The sequence below is a fragment of the Achroia grisella genome, unplaced genomic scaffold (assembly GCF_030625045.1).
Source record: "Achroia grisella isolate CSIRO2021 unplaced genomic scaffold, CSIRO_AGI_Agris_v1 utg980, whole genome shotgun sequence".
In the NCBI taxonomy this organism is placed as follows: domain Eukaryota; kingdom Metazoa; phylum Arthropoda; class Insecta; order Lepidoptera; family Pyralidae; genus Achroia; species Achroia grisella.
This window is the reverse complement of record NW_026713079.1, coordinates 740,302-764,485: the sequence shown is the minus strand read 5'-3', so window position 1 is coordinate 764,485 and position 24,184 is coordinate 740,302. Positions and strand designations below refer to the sequence as shown.

At 34.7% G+C, this 24,184-nt stretch overlaps 1 protein-coding gene across 1 annotated transcript in view; it reads right to left on the bottom strand.

Annotated features, from left to right (window-relative positions):
• Positions 1 to 24,184, bottom strand: part of LOC131854389 (E3 ubiquitin-protein ligase Ubr3) — a 157,682-nt gene that overhangs the window by 125,140 nt on the left and 8,358 nt on the right. The window contains exon 2 of the mRNA XM_059205505.1: positions 8,291 to 8,504. Coding sequence (XP_059061488.1) covers positions 8,291 to 8,504 — 214 coding nt within the window. The remainder of the gene's footprint in view (positions 1 to 8,290; positions 8,505 to 24,184) is intronic.

The following is a 24,184-nucleotide window of genomic DNA, read 5'->3' as shown; positions in this document are numbered from 1 at the left end:
AGGTCCAAATTTCATTAAGGGGTTACATGGGTTTCCTCGGGCAAAAAACGGCCTTTTTTCAATAATTTTTTTTACATATAAAAAATGAAATATTTTAATGAATTTTTATTTTATTTAAAAGATACATATTTAATAAACATTTTGCAAAATTGACAAAAAAAAATATCAAAATGGCGGTCATTACGACGCCATTTCCGGCAGTCCCTCGGAAAAAAAGTGCCTCCGCGTTGTCAGCAGAACTTCTTTCAGGATCATCTGAAATAAAAATAAAAAATACGTGTTTTAGTAAAGACAATAAACTAGGTATTGGACGAAGGAAAAAAAAATAAATGAAAATTGGATTTTTGGCAGACGTTTTTATAAAAAAATGCAAATTTCGATGAAAATTTCTCGACATTTTTTTTTTAAAATAGTTGTAATTAAAATAAAAAAAAGTCCTTCGTTCAAGACCTTGTAAATGATATCTCGAAGACCTGTGTAAAATTTCATCAAGATCGGTTGAGTAGTTCGCGAGAAATCTTGACAACCGTCTTTGAAAACATAGTTTTGAGAAAAACGCGATTAAAGTTTTAAGAGACAATAAAAGATAGTATTTTTTTTTATTTTTTTTAACTTACATTGATTCGTCGATTCCTGGGCCATAAAGTAGAGAACCTGCTGCACCTGCATTGTCCAGGGCATCCTTTTGCTCCAGTCTATGACGAATCCTGGCTTCACGAGTCTCGCTGGTAGATTTCTTTTCGGCTGCGGTCACCCGGTTTTCATCCATATTTCGGGCATATTCATGGCAATTTGGGCCAAGTTTTAGGTCCATACCGTGCATAATTAATAATAATGCTGATACGAACACCTTCCGTTATCTGGGTTCTAGACACTTTAAACGGCATTTTTTATCGAATAAAATTCACAACAAACACTTATAACCTCAAAATGAACTTCGTAGTTTAACGAGAAATCACCAAATGAAATATTTTCCAGTAGTTTACCTTATATAAAGAAAAAAAGGGACAAGAATTACAGCTAACAATAGATGAGCTGCAGCTGCGTTTTACCTACTGCGCCCTCAGCCTATACCTGACCTCGACCGTCCACCTTTTCAAGGCTGTATCTCCGAAACTATTAGTCGGATCAACTTGAAAATTTAGGACAATATTCTAGAGATGTTATAGAATTTAATAAGACAAAAAAAAATTTTTCGATTTTTTTGAAACCGTGAAACCCATGTAACCCCTTAAGTCATAGGATGATACGCGCGATCTCTTGGTCCTGGAAAGATAATCCCAGCGAGAGGAATAAATAACCAATAGACAACGACAAAAGCGAGCCGCGTATACGTCGTTGGAATGAAAAAACACGTGACCGAATATACCTACCAAAACAGTAGTGAGTAGCACGAGACGATATTTGAGATTTTTTAAATTTTTTATTAATAATGTCAATAGATTTTAATTTCATTCAGAAAAAACTTTTCTTCGGGACCTTTGAACGTAAACATTTTAAGACGCTATCGCGATTTTATGTGAGACTTTTGAGGCATCATTTATAAAGGCACTCTTTCATTCCGAGATTGCCGCCTTTTTTGCCTCAACGAATTGGGCTAAAACAATTATAGGCAGACTATACAAAGTCTGGCTGGGTACTGCTGTCTCACTGCTACGCTGTTAGAGTTGTAAACTTAATTTAGGTTTAAAGGGTGAAATTACAGATTCCACAGACAAGACATCTTAATCCTCAAGAATGGCTACCCATGAGAGATATCACGGGGGTCACGTGACGAGTGATGTTACTTACCACTTGTCAACAGGAAACCTTCAACTTTATTGCCATTAAAGTAACATAAAAAATAGTCAAGTAGACAAAGTCGCTAACAGAAGCTAGTAAATTATCAGCCATCGACAATTCATAACCAGACGCCGGAAGCTAAGTAGTCTCGGACAGTGCAGTATCAGAGGAGCATCGTGGCATGAACTACCTGCCCAAGTTCTCTCTATCTCTAGAGAGACTACAGTATAAGGTTTTTCAAGAAGGATATATTAAGGTTTCTTAAGTGCCCGCAATGAATACTTGTCCCTCCTGGTTATTCAAGCTTCCAAAGGCTACGGTAACCATTTACCATCAGATGGACCGTATGTTTTTTGCCACATTGTAGTATATAAAAAAAAATAGTCAAGCAGATGAAGTCACTAACAGAAACTAGTAAGATGTTTATACAAACAAATCGAATTCTGTCATCAATATGATGTATAAATTCAAATATTACAAGATTATAGGTACGCCGTAGATGGAGTCGAGTATAATTTGCAAACATGATGGTGTAAGGACCTTGGAACAACACAAGTAACTAAGTCAACGTTTCCTAAAGCGGATTCACGGAAATTAAAAGCAAAGGTAAGTCAGTATTCCGTGATTCATATTTTTTACATTTGTCGTTTTATGAACTGACTAGTTGACCCGCGCAACTTCGTCTGTATTAACATTACATTTCGTCCAACTTACATATCTTTTTAAATCATGGCTTATGTGTTATTTTTTTATTTATACTCTTTATTGCACAAATTACAGAACAAAAATAAATTAAAATAGAAAATATTTATTGACTGATACAAAAGGCTGTCTCATCGCTAAGCAATGCGTTATTCTAGTGTATAGGCTATATTATTGTAAAGTTTCATGAATATCCGATCAGTAGTTTTTGCGTGAAAGAGTAACCGCCCAATTCAAACGGGGACCGATGTTACGACGGCCTGAGCCGAGGTTCGAACCCCTAGCGGTGCCCTCAGACTAAAGTCGTATCCGTCAGGCGGGAGTTGGCCTTCAGCCGCTCCATAAGTCCTTCCGCGGGTTTGGAGTGCCATCTGCACTCGCCCCCTATCGTCCGGTGAAGTTGTAAAGGCCAGCTGCGGCCAATAGTATTAGAGTACTCCGCAAAAAAAAGAAAGAGTAACAAACTTCCATCAATACTCGCAAACTTTCGCGTTTATAATAATGTAAGATATTTGTTATTCTGTCTGCTCTATACAACTACATAAATGTTATATTACGAACATTCTTGCTTCGTAATCAATAGAATACATAAATATTGTATTGTCAATCACATTAATAGTTATGTCCCTTGGCCCTTATTGTAATTAAATGTCATGGAATTTATTTACTTGAATCTACATTCCAATTGAATGAATGTATGTCTATTGTATGAATAAGTGTAGTATAAATAAATGGTGAAATATAGCATTCAGAGCATTCAATCACTTGCCGGCTTCCAAGTCTCTATCTAATCTTATTTTAATTCCCTTTTGGCTGATGCTCGCTTTCTTCTCCATTCTTTCTAAACATCTGTGCAATAAAAATATATGTCTAAGACGTTAGGTGCATAGGTGGTAGATTTGCCATTTCGTAAGTCTGTAATAGACCTACAGTGAGATATTTTGATTTGATTTGATAGGACCGTCTTTTGTATCAGTACAAGTAGAATAGAAAATCATTTATTCAAATAAACTATACATATAACAATTTTTTTTATATCTACCGCTAATTCACAAAGCTGTGTTATCAGAAGAAGAACGAGCAAGAAACTTGTGTGTTGCTCTTTTAAATAATCCTTGTAAGTTCACATTTTACAAGTCGAAATGTGTGAATACAAACTACCAACCAGCACTAATTTATTAGGGTCAAATATAAACACAATCGGCCTTATTACAAAAAGATAAACCTGGTTTAGCACTAGTAATAAACCATTCACCAATGTATTCCTTATTACAAAATGAAGTTTATCTCTAAATCGTGATTCGTCTATGGTCTAAAGTTAGACCTGCGATGCCCCTAGTTTAACAGTGGTCTAAATGCAAAAATACAAACTCCATTTTAAAAATTCTATTGTAAGTTGTAGTTTTTGGAAAAATAGTTTAACTAAATTAAAAATATATTAACTAAAAATATTTAAAGCAAATTTTACGACAATAAAAATATATAAAAGACGTTATTTGTTATTTTTTCACTCATTTGACTTTGAAATAGTCACCATTCGAACGATCCAATAAAAATATCTCGCCGTTCCTTTTCTCCGTATAGGACTCCTACTTGTAATTTAAAACTGATTTTCAGCCTAATAGTACATTAACAAATATTATATATTAATGAAATAGTTATAATGAAGACATAGATAAATAGAAATAAATTTATTTTTAGTTTATACATTTTTCTTTGAACTAATATTATTTTTGATCTTTTCAGTTTTCTGGTAAAATGGAACGTAATTGTACGGTGACAGACATGAGTGACTGATTTCTGTATGGAATACATAATGAACGATTTAACTGTAGTACTAAGTAGTCCTCTGTTAGATCTGGATTCGTAATAATGTTAGGTTTATTCCAAGTATTAACTTTAGGAATGGTTTAAACCACGACCATTTAGACCACGTTTCGTCCGAGTTTTAACAGATTTTTTTGTAATAAGACCGAATAAGATTAAATCAGTCGTAGTGATAAGAGCAGACCAGTCCCTACAAGCAGCACTCGTATGTAATTTTTCTTCATTACTCTCTGTACCTATCTGGTGCAATAAAAATTTGGGGGTGGGGGTGGTGGTGGTGGGCGCTCCAAAAGTTATGAGGGGACGTAATAAATCGACACTGCGGTTACTAAGTATATCTTATATATAAAATTCTCGTGTCACAGTTTTCGTTCCCATGAGTATGGGATGAAAAATAGATGTTGGCCGATTCTCAGACCTACTCAATACGCTCACAAAATTTCATGAGAATCGGTCAAGCTGTTTCGGAGGAGTATGGGAACGAAAACTGTGACACGAGAATTTTATATATAAGATATATAATAACCGCAGTGTCGATTTATTACATCCCCTCATAACTTTTGGAGCGACTGATCTAAGCAACCCGTTCCGTGTTTGCCGAGACGTAGGCTTCTTCCTGTTGGCCTCGCAAGAGGTCGCATGACGTCACCGCCGCCCCCGCGATCCACAACCGTCGCGTTACCTACCTCTATAAGTGGATACAGTACTCATTTCACTTAAGGCACTCGTATCCATTGGCAAATATAAAGTTCCTACTAAGTTATCGAGTTTGCCAATATTTCTAAAAAAATCACCAGTTTTACCTCCATCCCGCTCTCGAGGTTGTGGCACTGCATTCGCTATCGAGTTTTACAGAATACCAATGTACAATCTCACCGCGGAACAAACAAACAAGGTGGCAAACAAGCATACGGTCCATCTGATGGTAAATGGTTACCGTAGACTATGGACGCCTGAAGCTTCAGGGGTGCCACGTGCGCGTTGCCGACCCTTAAGAAACCTTATTATACCCTTCTTGAAAAACCCCATGCTGTAGTCTCGTGAGAAAATTCGTAAGTGATGCTTACAGAATATAAAAATAACTAGCCATTTCATAAGTACATATATAATTATTTTAAGAACTTACTTTTGATAATGTATGTATATCTTTGTTATAAACGCAGTTTTTTTTATTCGGAGTCCGTGTGGATCATAACCCTTGAGTTTTACATGTTATATGAAAAAATATGTCTGGATTTACGTCGCGTATTTCAAGAACCTAACATGCCATGAGTACGTGGACTGCCTGTACTCTACATTGATTTTTCTATGTTATAACTAGCTCTGGTATGACGTCACAGTATACTAGTGACACTTTTATTAATCCTTTCGGAAATATTTGCATCTTCAACTCAGTGTACGCTTCAAAAACGTAATGATTTAACCTTTTCTTACTACTTATATATTTTTTGAGTTTTTTTATCCTTTATTTGTTTCGCAGTTTTTTTCTAGATACGTATATTTGGATTTATAAATTCTTAGGCTCCCACTGCGATTATATTTTGTGAGTTATATATATGTATTTAAGTATATATTAGAATATTGTATTTATGTTTTTACAAATATCGTGCAGTAACTACCACCACTGTCACAACATTAGGTTGGCTGAAGAGATCTCTTTCAGAGATCAATTATATCAATTATATTTTGAATACACTTTATAATTAAATAATATACATATATAATATACATACCATGCAGAAAAGTAAACAAAGTCAGCAAAATATCAAAAATTAAAATTCAGTAAAAATACACAATTTCTAACTAAAATTAGCTATGAGAACAGACAGTGGATAATATGACCAGTAAATATAATTTATTCTGTCAATTTGTTTCAGTTAAATTACATCACATAGTATACAGAATATACAGAATGTTCCAAAAGTCGACGATAAACCGAAGGCAGAAGACAAGTCTGCAGCTATCAGAAAAATAAAAATAAATCTTGACCATATAGTTTCAACTACAGGTATTTATGGGACACAGTCACCTAGATACATCAAAATAATAATTGCATTTAATAATGTCTAGTAAGACAAATTCAATATTGTCTACTAGGCACTGCTGTATCTAAACTGTGTCACCCCACCATACATTTTCCTATTGTTATTTAGTATATAAGATCATTATTTCTATGTATACATTGTCAGTTTATCATCATCTGTAATATACATCGTCTCGACCAGCAACATCTTATTATTCACCCGCAACAGTGGTGACCCCGACGTGATCTGGCCGACGTGGTCGAGACGATACCTGGGAAAACGACGAGATCAAACAAGAGATCTCTGTCTGACGGCATCCTGCGCACCACCAACGATTGCACATTTCCACCGGCTTCCCAGAAGCGGGTCTCACCGGCTCGGAAATTCAAGAGGCATAAAAGTCGTTGGCAATACTGCGCAACAAGGATCCTGCCGTGCTACTGACCCCCAGTAAACACAACTGCCTGCTGGATATAATCTCTGGACGAAAAATTGAAGCTGGAAAAATAAAGCAAAAATGCTGTCTACAAAAGTACAGCCAACAGTCACCGCCGACGTCATTGCACACCTGTCGTCACTAATTGCAACACTGCGATCAGAAATTGCTGATATACGCGAAAAGCGCTCGCCACACACAAACAGACGCAGCAACTACCGATCTAGGTCAAATTCGCACCTACGGTCATTGCATAGTCAGAAAAATGACTATTATTTATATTATATCATCGCAAATATAAAGAAAAGGCATACAAACGTGACATGCCGCGCTCCTATAGACAACCGTCGGAAAACTAGATTCGACGCAGAATAAGACGGAACGCTGTGCTATTCATCCGTCTAACCGCCTAGCTATAACCGACTCTAACAGTGGCTATAGAATTTTGGTGGACACCGAAAGCAAAAATCTCGGTGAATAAAACACAAGCACAGACCAAAGAGAGCGCTAGCGAAATCAAACTATTCGCCGCAAACAATTAATATGAGCAAATGCGAGTTCTTCACAAATGAGTTAGATTTTCTTGGTTATCATATAACGAGCCAAGGGATGAAACCAACGCAAGAAAAATGGCAAGCAATCGACGAGTACCCTAAACCCACGACAGTCGAAGATTTACGTCGTTATTTGGGTATAATGAATTTTTATTGTTACTAAAGTGCATAATATCTTAAATTTTACAGTTAACTTTTATATTTTTTTTGTGTTTAATATATATTTTTTTTTCTCTCAAGGGGGGAATATCTATGGGACACAGTCACCTAGATACATCAAAATAATAATTGCATTTAATAATGTCTAGTAAGACAAATTCAATATTGTCTACTAGGCACTGCTGTATCTAAACTGTGTCACCCCACCATACATTTTCCTATTGTTATTTAGTATATAAGATCATTATTTCTATGTATACATTGTCAGTTTATCATCATATGTAATACACATCGTCTCGACCAGCAACATCGTAATATTCACCCGCAACAGTATTTAAAAAAAAACAACACAATACGATGGTCATATCAAAGTTGTTGTTACAAATTTAGTAATGTGAACTAATAAATCCATTGCTAGCAATGTACCATGTGAGGTTGACCTCCACGTGGAAACCATCCTGGTGTTTTGCTATTTGTCAAGATGATCTGACTTCATGCTCATCTTATCATCCTCCACTGGTGCCCCGCTAGCGTAAATCCGCACAGGCGGATGCATCATTCCATTACCAGCCATATTTTTTTTTTTACTTTTACTCAGATTTATTGTAATATTTTAACGATACATGTGTCCTTTGTTATATTGTTTGTGCTTCATCTTTACTGTACGTTGCAAATAAAGTATATTCTATCTATGTATCTATTTATTTTTGGAATATAGGCCTATATAATGCTTATTAAATGCTTCTATCGATAGTGGTCTAAAATTTAAAGTCATCTAACTTAGAAGAAAATTCCTTAAAACTCACCCGTCCTCTTTCATAACAGACTTGTCGCCACAGTCGCACGCGCCACCTGCCTGCGACAGGAACATGTTGAAGTCGTGCGTCGAGTGGTCACCGCGGTGGAAGCACTCGCGACAGATGGACATGCACGGCGATATGCCGCACGTGCGACATCGGTAAGCGACGACGCGCGGTATCCACACCAGGCCGCATTTGTCGTGTTTGTCGTAGCTCCGGACTGCGGGCAAAAGAAAGAAATAATTAATGCGATTCGTTATCTTATCCCCAAAGAAGATGAGTTCAAATTTTGACCTGCAAAAATATTTATTTAGAAGTAGTATTGCAGATGTGAGTGCTGATAAACACTAGAGTAAATTGACATACTGCGCCGACACCAAATAATGGGATAAAGTCAAGATAATAATTGGGATAGGAAACACTGATAACAAACTTAATCCGATATATAGCAGTAAGCGCATGAATGACATGCATGCATTTTCCAGCGATATTATTATTAGTTACTTTATTGTTTTAATAGACAAACTAAATATCCAACAGACAATTCAATTTAATGAAGAATTTTTATGATTAACCTTTTAACAACAACGATCACTAAAAATGAGGTCCATGAACTAAATGATCTATTTAATGTCTGTATAATAAAATATTTGATGACAGCAAGACGTTAAAGTCATCAAAATTGACGAGTCAATAGCCAGACTGCTTCGTCATTCACAATAATTAGAAATCATTGTTTAACATCATTAATAGTGCCATAATGAAAACGTACCTATCTATTACAATGTTGATGAAATGATGTGAGATAAAAAACTAAGCCGAGACGAATTAGTGTTCGAGTATATAATTAAAACTGTTACGTTAAGAATTTATTTGATTAAAACGTATTCTCTATGAAACCAGCAACGAGTTGGCCATCGTCGAAGGCGAGCGGGATAAAGAACGTCCGCCGACCTGATCAAGATCCTGCTGGATAGAACCACCCCAGGTGCTACACCAGAGATGAGGCAAAACCGCCAATAGTGGCGTAAAAGTATCAGGAAGGCTCACCTCCAATAGAAAAATAGTTAGAGCGAATGATGATATTCTTCATAGGGTGTCGGAGTAATAATACAATCTTCATTATTCTTTCATTTTGTACATCATAGCCTAGTGATTTTCTATTCCGAACTGGGTTCCAGAGATCATGAGATTGACCATTGATCGTCCGAAATGTAAATAAAGACACAAAGATTTTTGTGTCTTTATTTACATTTCTGACCGAAGCTCCGGTAATACAAACTGAAACCCTGGTAGACCAATCGATCTCAGACGCAGTGGTAGGTTTAAGCCATTATGGATTTGGATATATTACAAAAACTAATCAGTCTAAAATACATCTGTAAATTGTCACATGTCTCCTCTTTGTTAATGTTTATTTATCTAAAACAACATATATATAAAAGAGCAACACGCAAGTTTTCTGGTCGTTCTTCTTGTGATGAGTCTGCGAAATATGGCTATTCAAATTTGCTTATATTAAGTTTATTTGATTAAAGATTACTATTTCTATAAACATGTCAAGTTTTGCGTTCATCGCTACGGCGACAGTATACTGGCTACCGTGGTTGTAAAATTAAATTTGTTTACTTAATACGAGTTTTACGAAGCAATTAAATACTAGTTTATATTATTTACATAGATTTGTAGAATTGAAATCCGAAAGTCTATAAAATAAAGTGTGAAGTTCTAATATTAGGCAGATGCGAAAAATTTATGATTTTGGCCCCATATCAAAAAATCTTATAGTGTGCTATAAGATTTCTCTACAGACAGTAGACAGAGACATCTCGTTGTATCTAGACGATTTTATTATCTAATAGAAGATCTTAAAGTTTTAAAATCAAGTCTACATATTCATGTAGGACTATTTTATAAATATATGATAATGGAATGGTACACCCGCCTACCCTAACGGCCCACTAACAGGTGGGGCACGAGTGGTGGATAATGAAATGAGCATGAGGACAGGTCAGTTAGCCCGTTGCCACATATTCATCAGGAATATATATCAGGATGGTTTCCAGGGGGAACCGTATCGAGCTCAGCCGGATATGGTACATTGGAATAGTTAGTCCACATTACTAACATTCTCCTTAACCACAATAGAATAGAATAGAATAGAATAGAATATATCTTTATTGCTAACACACATTTATAACTATAACATACACTTATAGATGTGTGAGCTCTACCGTCAGTTCTAAATGATGTTTGATCCCAGAAGAATTGACAAGAACCTTGACTTCAACTATTTTCAATTGATTTTATTGAGAATGTCGTACTCATTTTATTGTACCAACTACAGATATGCCAGAAATGAAAATAAACGTCTGATTATGTCTTAAAAGAGCAAAACAAGTTTGCAATTAAACATTAACGGCCTTATTACAAAAAGATAAACCTGGTTTAGCACTAGTAATAAACCATTCACCAATGTATTCCTTATTACAAAATGAAGTTTATCTCTAAATCGTGATTCGTCTATAGTCTAAAGTTAGACCTGCGATGCCCCTAGTTTAACAGTGGTCTAAATGCAAAAATACAAACTCCATTTTAAAAATTCTATTGTTAGTTGTAGTTTTTGGAAAAATATTTTAACTAAATTAAAAATATATTAACTAAAAATATTTAAAGCAAATTTTACGATAATAAAAATATATAAAAGACGTTATTTGTTATTTTTTCACTCATTTGACTTTGAAATAGTCACCATTCGAACGATCCAATAAAAATATCTCGCCGTTCCTTTCCTCCGTATAGGACTCCTACTTGTAATTTAAAACTGATTTTCAGCCTAATAGTACATTAATAAATATTATATATTAATGAAATAGTTATAATGAAGACCTAGATAAATAGAAATAAATTTATTTTTAGTTTATACATTTTTCTTTGAACTAATATTATTTTTGATCTTTTCAGTTTTCTGGTAAAATGGAACGTAATTGTACGGTGACAGACATGAGTGACTGATTTCTGTATGGAATACATAATGAACGATTTAACTGTAGTACTAAGTAGTCCTCTGTTAGATCTGGATTCGTAATAATGTTAGGTTTATTCCAAGTATTAACTTTAGGAATGGTTTAAACCACGACCATTTAGACCACGTTTCGTCCGAGTTTTAACAGATTTTTTGTAATAAGACCGTAAATGATTATGATCAATACATTTTATAGCGTACATGTTTATTTCTATCGCATCTATAATATTACAATATTCTTGAACAGTTCTACCTACTTATACTTTAAACAGGTAATATTGTAATACTTGTTGAACATACTCATATTATTCCACGGTAAATAACTTACATTTTTTATTCTAAATCTCATAAACTAATTTTAGCTATTGAACTTTTGTCCTACTTTTACGTCCTCATCATCTGCTTCTTCCTTATCCCATTTATTTAGGGTCGGCGTAATATGGTTTTCGCTTCCATTCATCCCTGTTCGCAGTCATCTCGTTATTTACTTCCTTTCTTACCATATCATCTTTCACACAGTCCATCCATCTATTTTTCGGCCTTCCTCTGCCCTTATAACCATCCACATTCATATGTAACACCTTTCTTAAAATATTATCCTCATTCTTACGCATTACATGTCCATACCATGATAGTCGATTACTCTTCAACCTCTCTGACATCATCTTTATCTTATCCATCCTTGTCACACCACACATCCACCTCGAACGACGACCTATTTTATTAATTTGAAAGAAAGTGACTCTACTCCAATAGCTGCTTAAGACATTGGTTGTAATGACTATGAGACATGATCTTTTAATATTGTTCTTTAATTTATTGTTAAACATAAATCTGTATGTTTGTAATCATGTACAAGCTCTTATTCTCTCTTATATAAGAAATCAGTTCTTAACACGAAAGCACTCCGAACTGACGATAAATTTGACGTATGTAAAATGCGTATGCAATAATAATGTAATGGAGCTACATGAATAAAGATATTATGATTTGATTGATGCTTGTTACAGGCTGCATTGCAGAGTGATCTTAAATATTTTAAGATCATAATGTAACATCTATTCACAAGTTAAGGCATATTAACTAGTTATAAAACCAAACACATTACGCAACATTAACCAACTGCAATAGAGCGGTGCATCAACAATAAAGGTATGGCGTGCGCACGCGCAGACTGCCTCATAGCCAGGGTTGCCAACCGTAAGAAATTTTGGGCTTCGATACGAAGACAGTTTCGTCATTGTTCGGACGAGATTCTGACCATTTTTCTAACCACAAGGATGGCAATCAAGCATACGGCCCATCTAATTGTAAACGCTTATTGTAGACCGTATTATGGACACTACCAACACCAGGGGTGTCAGCGCATCTGACACCCCTGGTGTTGGTAGCGTCCGACCCTGAAACCTCAGAAACCTTAACATACCCTTCTTGAAAAACCCCCATTCTGTAGTCTCTAGAGAAAACTTCGGCAGGTAGTTCATTCCACAATCTAAGTGCGCGCGGTAAGAACTTCCTCTGAAACCGCATTGTCCGAGACGGCTTCCTAGTTACCACCTACAAAAAACTGTCCAACTACGAAGTAAATACACCTAATATCCGATATTTTATTAGATATCTTATTTCCTCATACAATGCTAGGTGTTGTTCTGTTGACAACCCTGCATACAACGCCTGGCCGTGGTTATTGCCCTTGTCGCTGTACACTTCAACACTAGACGTTATTTGGTAATGACGTACCGACTTGCTCACCCTAATTATAATGAACATTAGTGAGTTGTAACATACATTTAAGATTGTTGACTGTTGCATTCGGTATGCCAGATTTTTTTGTATGTACTTATTGTTCATGATAATATTTGAATTTCGGAGCGTTGTGGTTATGGCATTTTCGACAATAAAGTAAAATACTTGTATGTTATGTTTTCTCTAGGGACTAAAATAGAATAGAATAGATTTTATAATTTATTTTTAATACACTACACTATGACACTACAATTATGACCTAAAACAACAATATTTCAATTTACACAAATTACAACGCAGAGTAAATGCGGAGGTCAACTCTACTTAATGTTGGAAACATGGTTGTTTAGGAAGCATGAGGTTTCTTAAGGGTCGCTAACGTGCAAGTGACATTCCATAGGCTACGGTAAACGTTTACCATCAGATGGGCTGTATTTCTTTTTCTTTTCCAACATTGTGGTATAAAAATGTTAATTTATATAGCTGCACGTTTATTTTCATTTATAGTGCTGTTCGATTCTCCGGTGATTAAAACCGATTTTAGTCCAAGAGACGGTAGGTAGGCTTACTCCCACGCTGGACTCAAATATACCCCGTGAAATGAGGGTTATATCAAATGTTGCATTCACTAATTGACATTGTATCTCACTACCCTATCTGATATCTCAGTCGTACAATATATTATTATATTTATATTATACTAGCTGTACTCGCGAATTCGTCTGCGTAGAATTTAACAAAAAATAAGTAGAGATTGTTTCTAAAATAAAAGTAGCCTAAGTTACGCCTTATTACATCAGCTACCTGCCAATAAAAGTCCCGTCAAAATCGGTCCAGCCATTTCAGAGATTAACCGGAACAAACAGACAGACAAAAATTGTAAAAAAAATATTTTAGTGTATATACTGTATTTATATTCATATGCATGTAGTAAAAAACGGTTATTTCAATATTAAAAACAGACACTTCAATTTTATTTATATGTATAGATAGGTATATGATTTTAATAAAAGTAACATCAATTTCAGCATATGCTATGTCAGGTTTACGTCCAGCCGGTTCCCTCTGGAAAGTATCCTGATAAATTCCTCTTGAAGTTGGCATGTTGTGACCTGACCTCATCTTATCAGTTTCCACTGATCCCAGCGTAAACCATAAGCACAGGCGAGAGCAACATTCCATTATCATCAGTTAAAAAAGATGTCATTACATATTTAATTTTACACATTACATACAAAACATAAACATATATAATTTAAGTAAGTAATAAGGCAAAACACGTACTCTAGTATATTTGATTTACCGTTGTATTCTTTTAATGAAACTTTTAATAAAAATCTTTCAATCTGATTTTGACAAAATCCAAGTCTTAAACATATTTAATTTTTACACAATATATAAAAACACATATAAGTAATATGAATACGTAAGCTATTTTCTATTGAAACTAAATATAATATAGAAAATTGATAACTTTCTAATTCTATGTCAACTCAGAATAAACAACATGCAAATCACTGCGTTTATAAAACCTGGCGTATTACGCAAAACAATAGATGATAACAAAACGACTGACTCAATGTATGTACACAAAAGCAAACAAAAACCCCGTATTGTGTTCAGTTCATATATTTTTATATAGAGCTCTTTTCATCCATTCCAATTGTTATTCGCTGTGGCTGGCCTTTACAGATTCACCGGTCGAAAGTAGGGGCTAGTGCAGACGACCAGAGGCGCTTTATTTATTTTATTTATTCATTTATTTCTTCTATTTCTTTTTTCGAACCATTCCAATTGTTATTCTGTGGCTGACCTTTACAGGCAACTAGGCCCATATTATAAATACCTTATAGACTAACATACATATAATATAATATTTAAAAACTAATACAATAATATTGTCTGTGTGATCACGGCACTGAAGACGGCAATCTGCCACGGTAGCGCCGATACAGCACACCTTTCGGCCAGTAGTCCTCTTTCATGAAGGTGGGCAGCAAGTCGGTGGGGACCAGGGCCACAAACGCTTTGAAACTCGCGTTGTGACTCGACTTCAGCTGCGTCACCCTCAATGTCAGGTTACTCTTGGTACGAATATAATCGACAATGTCCTGCTCCTTAGTAGCGTAATGTAGACGGGACAGGTACATTGTCGTGGTCGGTGTAGCAGCTTTAGGTGATGCCGTAAGGAAACTCTACCGCTGCCATTAAAGCACGTGAAAGGTCTATTTCTTTTTTCGAACCATTCTAATTGTTATTCGCCGTGGCTGGCCTTTACAGCTTCACCGGTCGAAAGTAGGGGCGAGTGCAGACGACCAGAGGCGCTTTAGGTGATGCCTCAAGGAAACTCTACCGCTGCCATTAAAGCACGTGAAAGGTCTATTTCTTTTTTCGAACCATTCCAATTGTTATTCGCCGTGGCTGGCCTTTACAGATTCACCGGCCGAAAGTAGGGGCTCGTGCAGACGACCAGAGGCGCTTTAGATGATGCCTCAAGGAAACTCTACCGCTGCCATTAAAGCACGTGAAAGGTCTATTTCTTTTTTCGAACCATTCTAATTGTTATTCGCCGTGGCTGGCCTTTACAGCTTCACCGGTCGAAAGTAGGGGCGAACCCAGACGACCAGAGGCGCTTTAGGTGATGCCTCAAGAAAACTACCGGTGTCATTAAAGCACGTGAAAGGTCTATTTCTTTTTTCGAACCATTCCAATTGTTATTCGCTGTGGCTGGCCTTTACAGATTCACCGGTCGAAAGTAGGGGCGAGTGCAGATGACCAGAGGCGCTTTAGGTGATGCCGTAAGGAAACTCTACCGCTGCCATTAAAGCACGTGAAAGGTCTATTTCTTTTTTCGAACCATTCCAATTGTTATTCGCCGTGGCTGGCCTTTACAGATTCACCGGTCGAAAGTGGGGGCTCGTGCAGACGACCAGAGGCGCTTTAGATGATTCTCCAAAGGAACTGTAGCGCTGGGACCCATTAAGGCACCTAAAAAGTCTAATTGTTCTTTTTTCGAACTACTCTAATACTGTTGGCCGTATCTGGTCCTTACAGCTTCACCTCCATAGGGACAGACATACAGCGACAGCGACTTTGTTTTATACTATGTAATGATAATGATATCGTTGAAAACGTCATACAATTTGACAGTCGTTGTATAGAGATCATGAAGGTCTGTCATAACTGAGTCATTCTTTGAGCTTATGATTAGACCAAAGCTAATGTAAATAGGCCATTGTTTAATCATCGTGTGCAGTATTTCGGTCTGAAGACAAGGTTATTCAATCCAAACTGACAGACATATTAATACTAACTCTGAATATTTTTGCAAAACTACTCCAATTTTATTTATATGTATATCTATACATATAAATAAAATTGGAGTGTCTGTTTGTAATATTGAAATAAATGTTTTTTAGTACATGCATATGAATATAAATACGGTACATACACCATTTTACAATTTTTGTCCCTTTGTCGGTTTGTTCTGGCTAATCTCTGAAATGGCTGGACCGATTTTGACGGGACTTTTATTGGCAGGTAGCTGATGTAATAAGGAGTGTAACATAGGTTACTTTTATTTTAGAAAAATAAAATTAAATTCCACGTGGACGAAGTCGCGTACAGCTAGTATTACGTATAAACAGAAATCTAAACCATCTACTTCAAAAAAATAAATAAAATTGAAGTGTCTCTTTGTAATTTCAAAGTAATAATTTTTCACCAAATACATATTAGGGTACTTTAAAAAAATGTATGAATTAAAATTTTTTTGTTTGTCTGTTACTGGTAATCTCTAAAACGGCTGCACAGATTTTGACGGGACTTAGACGTAGATAGCTAATTTTATAAGGAGTAACTTAGGCTCCTTTTATTTTTTTTAACAGTTACAGCTAGTACTACATACAATTAGAAATCAAAACCATAAATTAATAATATGCTGGTATTATACAGAAATCAAACCTGCGACTGTAGGAAAACAGTATGCATAGTGTATAGACTACCGAGGTCGTCAACCTCGATACCTAATAATAATATTGATATCTAACGGCCTCGATGGTCTAGTGATTTACCACACAGTGGTGCCGGGTTCTATTTTCGCACGATACAAACATTTGTATTCGTGAATAATATTCTTTGTATTGGTCTAGTGTTTTCTATACATGTTGAGTATTTATATATGCATGTTCATATGTATGTAATGTGTTGATGCTCATTTTTTTTATACTTGATCATATATTTTTTTACAATCTATTCTAGTGTTACAACCTTTTGTTTTTTCTAGACTACCCAAGGGTTGTCTGGAAGAGATTGTATAAGCGATAAGACCGCCTTTTTGACCCCATTGCTATGTTAATTTTTATTTCTGTAATATATCTGATGTAAATGTGATAAAGATTACAAATAACAATTCATTTAAGTATGTATTTTTACAGCTTGTACAAGATTCTGAAATCAGTTGGTCAAGAGAGCATCCCGCCTTGTTTCTTAAATCGCCTCGTAAGTAGCGATTTTTTTTTATTTTGCCAACTAACGCAGCACCATCTAGCTAAGCAGAGCTTGTGTTAGTACTAGACAACTGATATAAAAACTTCAAATACATACATAATATACTTAGGAAACACCCAGAACAATACGAGCAATTATACTTATGAATACAAATACTTGTACTGAGCGAGGAATCGAACCCGCCACCACCGGAAATTAAGGCAGTGTGCAAAACCGGTAGACTACCGAAGCTGTCATTTCATGACAGTAATATTCATCAATACATAGTATATAACAAAGTCGCTGTCGCTGTCTGTCCCTATGTATGCTTAAATCTTTAAAACTACGCAACAGATTTTGAAGCGGTTTGTTTTTAATAGATAGAATGATTCGTGCGAAGCCGGGGTGCATAGCTAGCATTCTATAATCTGCTTAGTTTGTGATTAAATGACACTATATTAATTATCCCGCGTTATTATTTTAATTACTTATCTGTGACCTTTACTAAATTAAGTAATTAATTATAGTTACAATATGGTAGAGTTACGCCACCGTAGCGAGTCACTTTACAATTATAACATCTATGATAAATAAAAAAATACCCAGACCGCTATGCGCTTGACGTGGCTTATCTTGTAGTTATGGTGTAATTATCACGAGTGCATATTATAACCATCAACCTGCACATCTATAGTTACAGACTTGATAAAAACTTTAGCAAATTTATCCATATGCAATATACTGTAGAGAAATGTGGACTCCATTCTCTATGCTTTTTCCTATTCCAGTTGTGAATAAATCAATTACTAATCTTAATGCCGGATTTATTAGGAGCATTGGTTGTGGAATAAAAGTATAATCTGCAATCTGCAAGTGCAAGGCCTGTTTGTAGGAACTAGTCTGCTCTAATCACTTGGACTTATTTTAGTCAACCAAGTTGCTACTATATTCAATATTTTGAGTCTAAAGAATTAGTGCTGTAATTAGGTAGATTCTATTCACATATTTTAATTTTAAAATGTAAAGTTACAATATTGTTAAACTGTTTAAAACTGCAACATTCAAATTACTTGTGATGAGACAGTTATCCGAATGAATGACAGATTAAAAAAATAAGTATAACTAAGTAGTCAAAAGTATTTAGATTCAAATTTATTAGAATAAAGAATTTTCAATTCTATTGTAGCGAAGCTAGAAGTCTCTTTTCGGTGCATTCCCATGCATGTCGATAAAGACGTGATGTCTACAATACCGACGAGAGTATTACGAGATTACCCTTACCATCAGGTGGTAAATCAGCTTGTTTACCATTTCAATTACATAAAAAAACACGAATTATCGCCTGTTTAGACAATGTACTATACTCATCACAAGTGAAACATGTCGATCCAATGATTTACGAGCAAAAGAGAAACACGTATCCTTTATAATGTGTACATCTATACATATAAATAAAATTGGACTATCTATTTGTAATATTGAAATAACCGTTTTTTACTACATGCATATGAATTTAAATACGGTACATACACTAAAAGAACATATTTTTTTTTAATTTTTGTCTGTGACTCTGTTTGTTCCGGCTAATCTCTGAAATGGTTGGACCGATTTTGATAGAACATTTTTGGCAGGTAACTTATGTAATAAAAAGTAACTTAGGCTACCTTTATTTTAGAAAAAAATATTTTATTTTAGAAACATAAAGTTATATTCCACGCGGACGAAGTCGCCTGTACAGCTCTATACATATAAATAAAATTGTAGTGTCAGTTTGTAATATTGAAATAGCCGTTTTTTACTACATGCATATGAATTTAAATACGGTACATACACCAAAATAACATTTTTTTATCATTTTTGTCTGTCTGTCTGTTGTTCCGGCTAATCCCTGAGGTGGGTGGATCGATTTTGACGGAACATTTTTGGCAGGTAGCTGATGTAATAAGAAGTAACTTAGGCTACTTTTATTTTAGAAAAATAAAGTTAAATTCCGCGCAGACGAAGTCGCGTGTACAGCTAGTAAACAATATTATAAATGGGGAACGTTTATCTGATTCCTGGCTCAATCCAGAGTTGTATGCCTTAGGGCTTAAAGTAATACATTTCTCGAGACATTGTATTTAATGTACAGTATAATTTATGTACTTGCAACTCGTTTTAGGTATCCGGAGCCTGATAACTTTTCATCGGACTTTTAGAAGAATGTTTTCGTCTTCTCACAAAAATTTAAATCATTTAGATATTATAGTGATCAAATTCTTTTTATAGCAATAAGTCACAGATTATTCATGAATTTAAAATAGTTTTGTTTTGTTTGTTCATTTATTTTATTAGGAAATAGCTGTTACCGCTATTTATAAAATAAAAGTATTAAGTTATTATTACATCATCTACCTGCCAATAAAAGTCCCGTCAAAATCGGTCCAGCCATTTCAGAGATTAGCCGGAACAAACAGACTGACAGACAGACAGACAAAAATTGTAAAAATTGTTATTTTGGTGTATGTACAATATTTATATTCATATATGTGCATGTAGTAAAAAAATGTTATTTCAATATTACAAACAGATACTTCAATTTTATTTATATGTATATAATATATATGTATAGATAGAGTATATAGATGAAGTACTATGTTACCAATATTATAAACGCGAATGATTGTGAGTATGGATGTATAAATTGATGGATGGTTGTTTGTTACTCTTTCATGCAAAAACTACGGCCAGCTAGTATTTAATTTCTATATGTGATACAGTATTCAATAAAGAAGAAAATTTATTTGATTACAATTAATAATTAATATTGTGTTTTTCTTCAAATAAACATTGATATAAACTGTCCTCGGGGTGGAAAAAACAGTACTCTGGGTGGCAAAACAGTCCTCTACTGTATTTTTTTACAAAATTGCCTATAATTCGAAAAAGAAGGGAAAATTACAATGGTTTCTTGTACATATGCATTTATATTATAACTATCTATCGATATAACATATTATATTTTTAATTTTATTGAAAAATAGGTTGGGACACATTTCAATAGACAAGTTTCCAGTTAGTAGAGAAAGGCCCATATCTATAATATAGATATTAATCATCATCATCATAGTCTATTTTTATTATTATTATTCATATTTAGTATAGCTATGCCTCCTCTTGACTCACTCTATCTATTAAAAAAAACATACATAGGGACAGACAGCGACAGCCAAACTTTGTTTTATACTATGTAATGACTTCTGGAGCAATAAATAAATAAAATAATTAGAATGTTCAATAAATTTTGAGTAATGGAACTATTAGAAACTATTTATGTAGTATGATCAATTTATGTCCTACCTAATACTTGATTTTTTATCCTATTAATATAATAATCCCGAAAGATTGTAAGAAAGAGTCAATAGTTGAAAATTTGACTCTTTCACGCAAAACCTATTGAACGGTTTCGAATGAATTTTGGAACACACTTATATCATATCCCAGATTAAACGCTAGGCAATATCGTACCCGAATTAACGCAAGCAGCGCCGCGGTATACAGCTAGTCAACAGGTACCATCACGCGCCGCAAGTCGCAATGCGGCACCCAGTGGACTCGCGGCCTTACCGATCAGCTGTTCGTGTCAACGACCGGTGACTAACGCATGGTACGAAACGGCCGCGAGTCAACGCTCCCACCAGGAGCCCAAGACATCTTGTGGAGGCAGCACATTGCATTGTTAGTACATCCAGCCACGACAGCCACTCACCCGTGATCTTAACGTGATGCGCCACATTGCGCTCGGTGTGTTTATGCGTTAAATTATAGACGACTCCAAAGTATATATAATACTACTGGAATATATTAAAAAAATGTCTTCGGTCGGTAAAATAAGTGACACTAATCAAAATGTAATTTTTTTACAAGACAAACATTTAAAGTTTTTAAGTAAATTTATTTAAATTATTATTTTTTCCTGTAAAGTTTTAACAAAAATATTACACATAAGTATTATATATCATTTTAAAAGTGTTTAGATAATGATTAGGACGGCGTGGTTAATTTAATCGACTTATACAAAAGGAGGCAATTCTAGCTTCTAATTTTGTAAACTGTCATTTTTCTATTTAATCAACGATGTATTGATTCCGTTTTTATAACAATTCATTATTGATAATTTTTTTGTCCGCAATTTCCCTCCATTTATACATAACTTTAATAGAACTACAAGTAAAAAATGTTATGTGAAGTGAATATTTGACAGTTATATATGTATATGTATATCTACATCTACATCTACATAAATCAGAAAAACAAGTCTCTCAATGAATGATATTGCCAAATAATAACATCATAATCTTCATCATCATTTCATAATTTCAATTCATGTACAATTTTATTGCATTTAATTTTTATAATTTCATAACATTAATTGAAATTAAACTTATTTTTATTCCTTACCGTCAGAGTTCACTTAATAGGTAGAATGATTCAAGCGGAAGGTATATATATATATAACTAGCTACTCGCCCCGGCTTGACCCGGGTGTATATGTATTATACATATAAACCGTCCACTTGAATCACTCTATCTATAAAAAAACCGCTTCAAAATCCGTTGCGTAATTTTAAAGATTTAAGCATACATAGGGACGGACAGACAGCGACAGCGACATTATTTTATACTATGTAATGATACATGTACACCCGTGCGAAGCCGGGGCAAGTAGCTAGTAAATAAATAAATACTATGATTATCAAGAGGAAAATGTCGTTTGGGAAATTATGTCTTATTAAGAATTTTTACCTAAATACCAGCTATATACGTTACAGCGGATTTATCTGCTTATAAAAGATAACTTCTAACCTATGTACCGACCTCGTGATATCAATATTAATAGTATGAAGAGGTAAAGTTTGTGAGTATGGATGTTCAAGATAATCTCCGGTACTAGTGAGCTGATTTTAAAAATTATATTAGTGATTTGTATAATATATATATACATATTCTAGCTGTCCCGGAAAACGTTTTGCCATATAAATTAAAGTACTAATATCGCTATTTAAAAAAAACGGTTGGTGATAGAAGGTAAGAAAAATAAAAATAAAAAAATTGTCGACAAAATGAAAAAATATTTTATGGGATGAGTCATCCTTAAACTTAGGGGTATACAAATTAGTTATAAACCTATTCTCGGGTTGAAAGGTGAATATTTAGGTTTGTATGTATTTTTTAATGCGTATTGCATAAAAAAAATCCAAAAAAATAAAAAATGTAAACTAAAGAGTATGAAAAATAGATTCTTAGACCTACTGAATATACATATAAAATTTCATTAAAATCGGTCAAGCCGTTTCGGTGGAGTATAAACTCAAAATCTGTGACACGAGAATTTTATACATTAGAAATATAATATAATGAGGAAGACTAAATTACATCACGTTATTCTTTGTGTATTTATATACAAGCTCATTTGAAAAGAATAAGAGCCGAGTTTCTTATCAGTTCTTCTCAGCTCGAAAGCACTCCAAACTGACGGTAGACTTGACATATCATAAGAGTCTGTAATAGACCTACATGAATAAAGATCTTACGATTTAGATTTCTTGCTACAAGCACTAACATGCAAATACGGAAGTGACGCAGAAAAATAACAGATATTATTTGAAAATGACCACCTCGGTGGTTTAGCGGTTTAGCACACCGCCTTGCATCCGGTGGTCGCGGGTTCGATACCTCGCACGATACAACTCATGAGTATGAATATTTGCATCGGTTTATCGGTGTTTTCTATATATTTACAAAAAAAAAGTATCTGAGTATTTATATCAGTTATATTATGAGTTATTGTATCCATAGCACAAGCTATGTGTACCACGGGATTAGATGGCAGTTGTATAGTACCCATAGCACAAGGTCTGCTTACCATGGGACTTAGATGGCGTTGTGAATTGTTCAGATCTATTATATTTAAGTAGTTTCCATTCTATTCAAAACAGTTGTGCTTGTTTAATATAACATTATCCAGTTTCGCACTGTTTGTCAACAACGATACTTTGGGAACGGTCTCGAGGTTATCTCAAACGAGATCGGTCGCCGCTCACGTGATATCATTTAATCTGCCATTGTTTATATTTAAAATGTTTCATTTTAATTTGCTTTATTTACTATCAAATGGAGACTAGACTGTACAAAGTCGTTTATGTGGATACCTCTGTCTCATCCACAGAACATACTTCGCGAGCCAGAGACTTATTTGGTCAACTATTTCCTTGCTTTATTTACTATCAAATTGAGACTAGACTGTACAAAGTCGTTTATGTGGATACCTTTATCTCATCCACAGAACATAGTCCGCGAGCCAGAGACTTATTTGGTCAACTATTTCCTTGCTTTATTTACTATCAAATGGAGACTAGACTGTACAAAGTCGTTTATGTGGATACCTTTGTCTCATCCACAGAACATAGTCCGCGAGCCAGAGACTTATTTGGTCAACTATTTCCTTGCTTTATTTACTATCAAATGGAGACTAGACTGTACAAAGTCGTTTATGTGGATACCTTTGTCTCATCCACAGAACATAGTCCGCGAGCCAGAGACTTATTTTGTCAACTATTTCCTTGCTTTATTTACTATCAAATGGAGACTAGACTGTACAA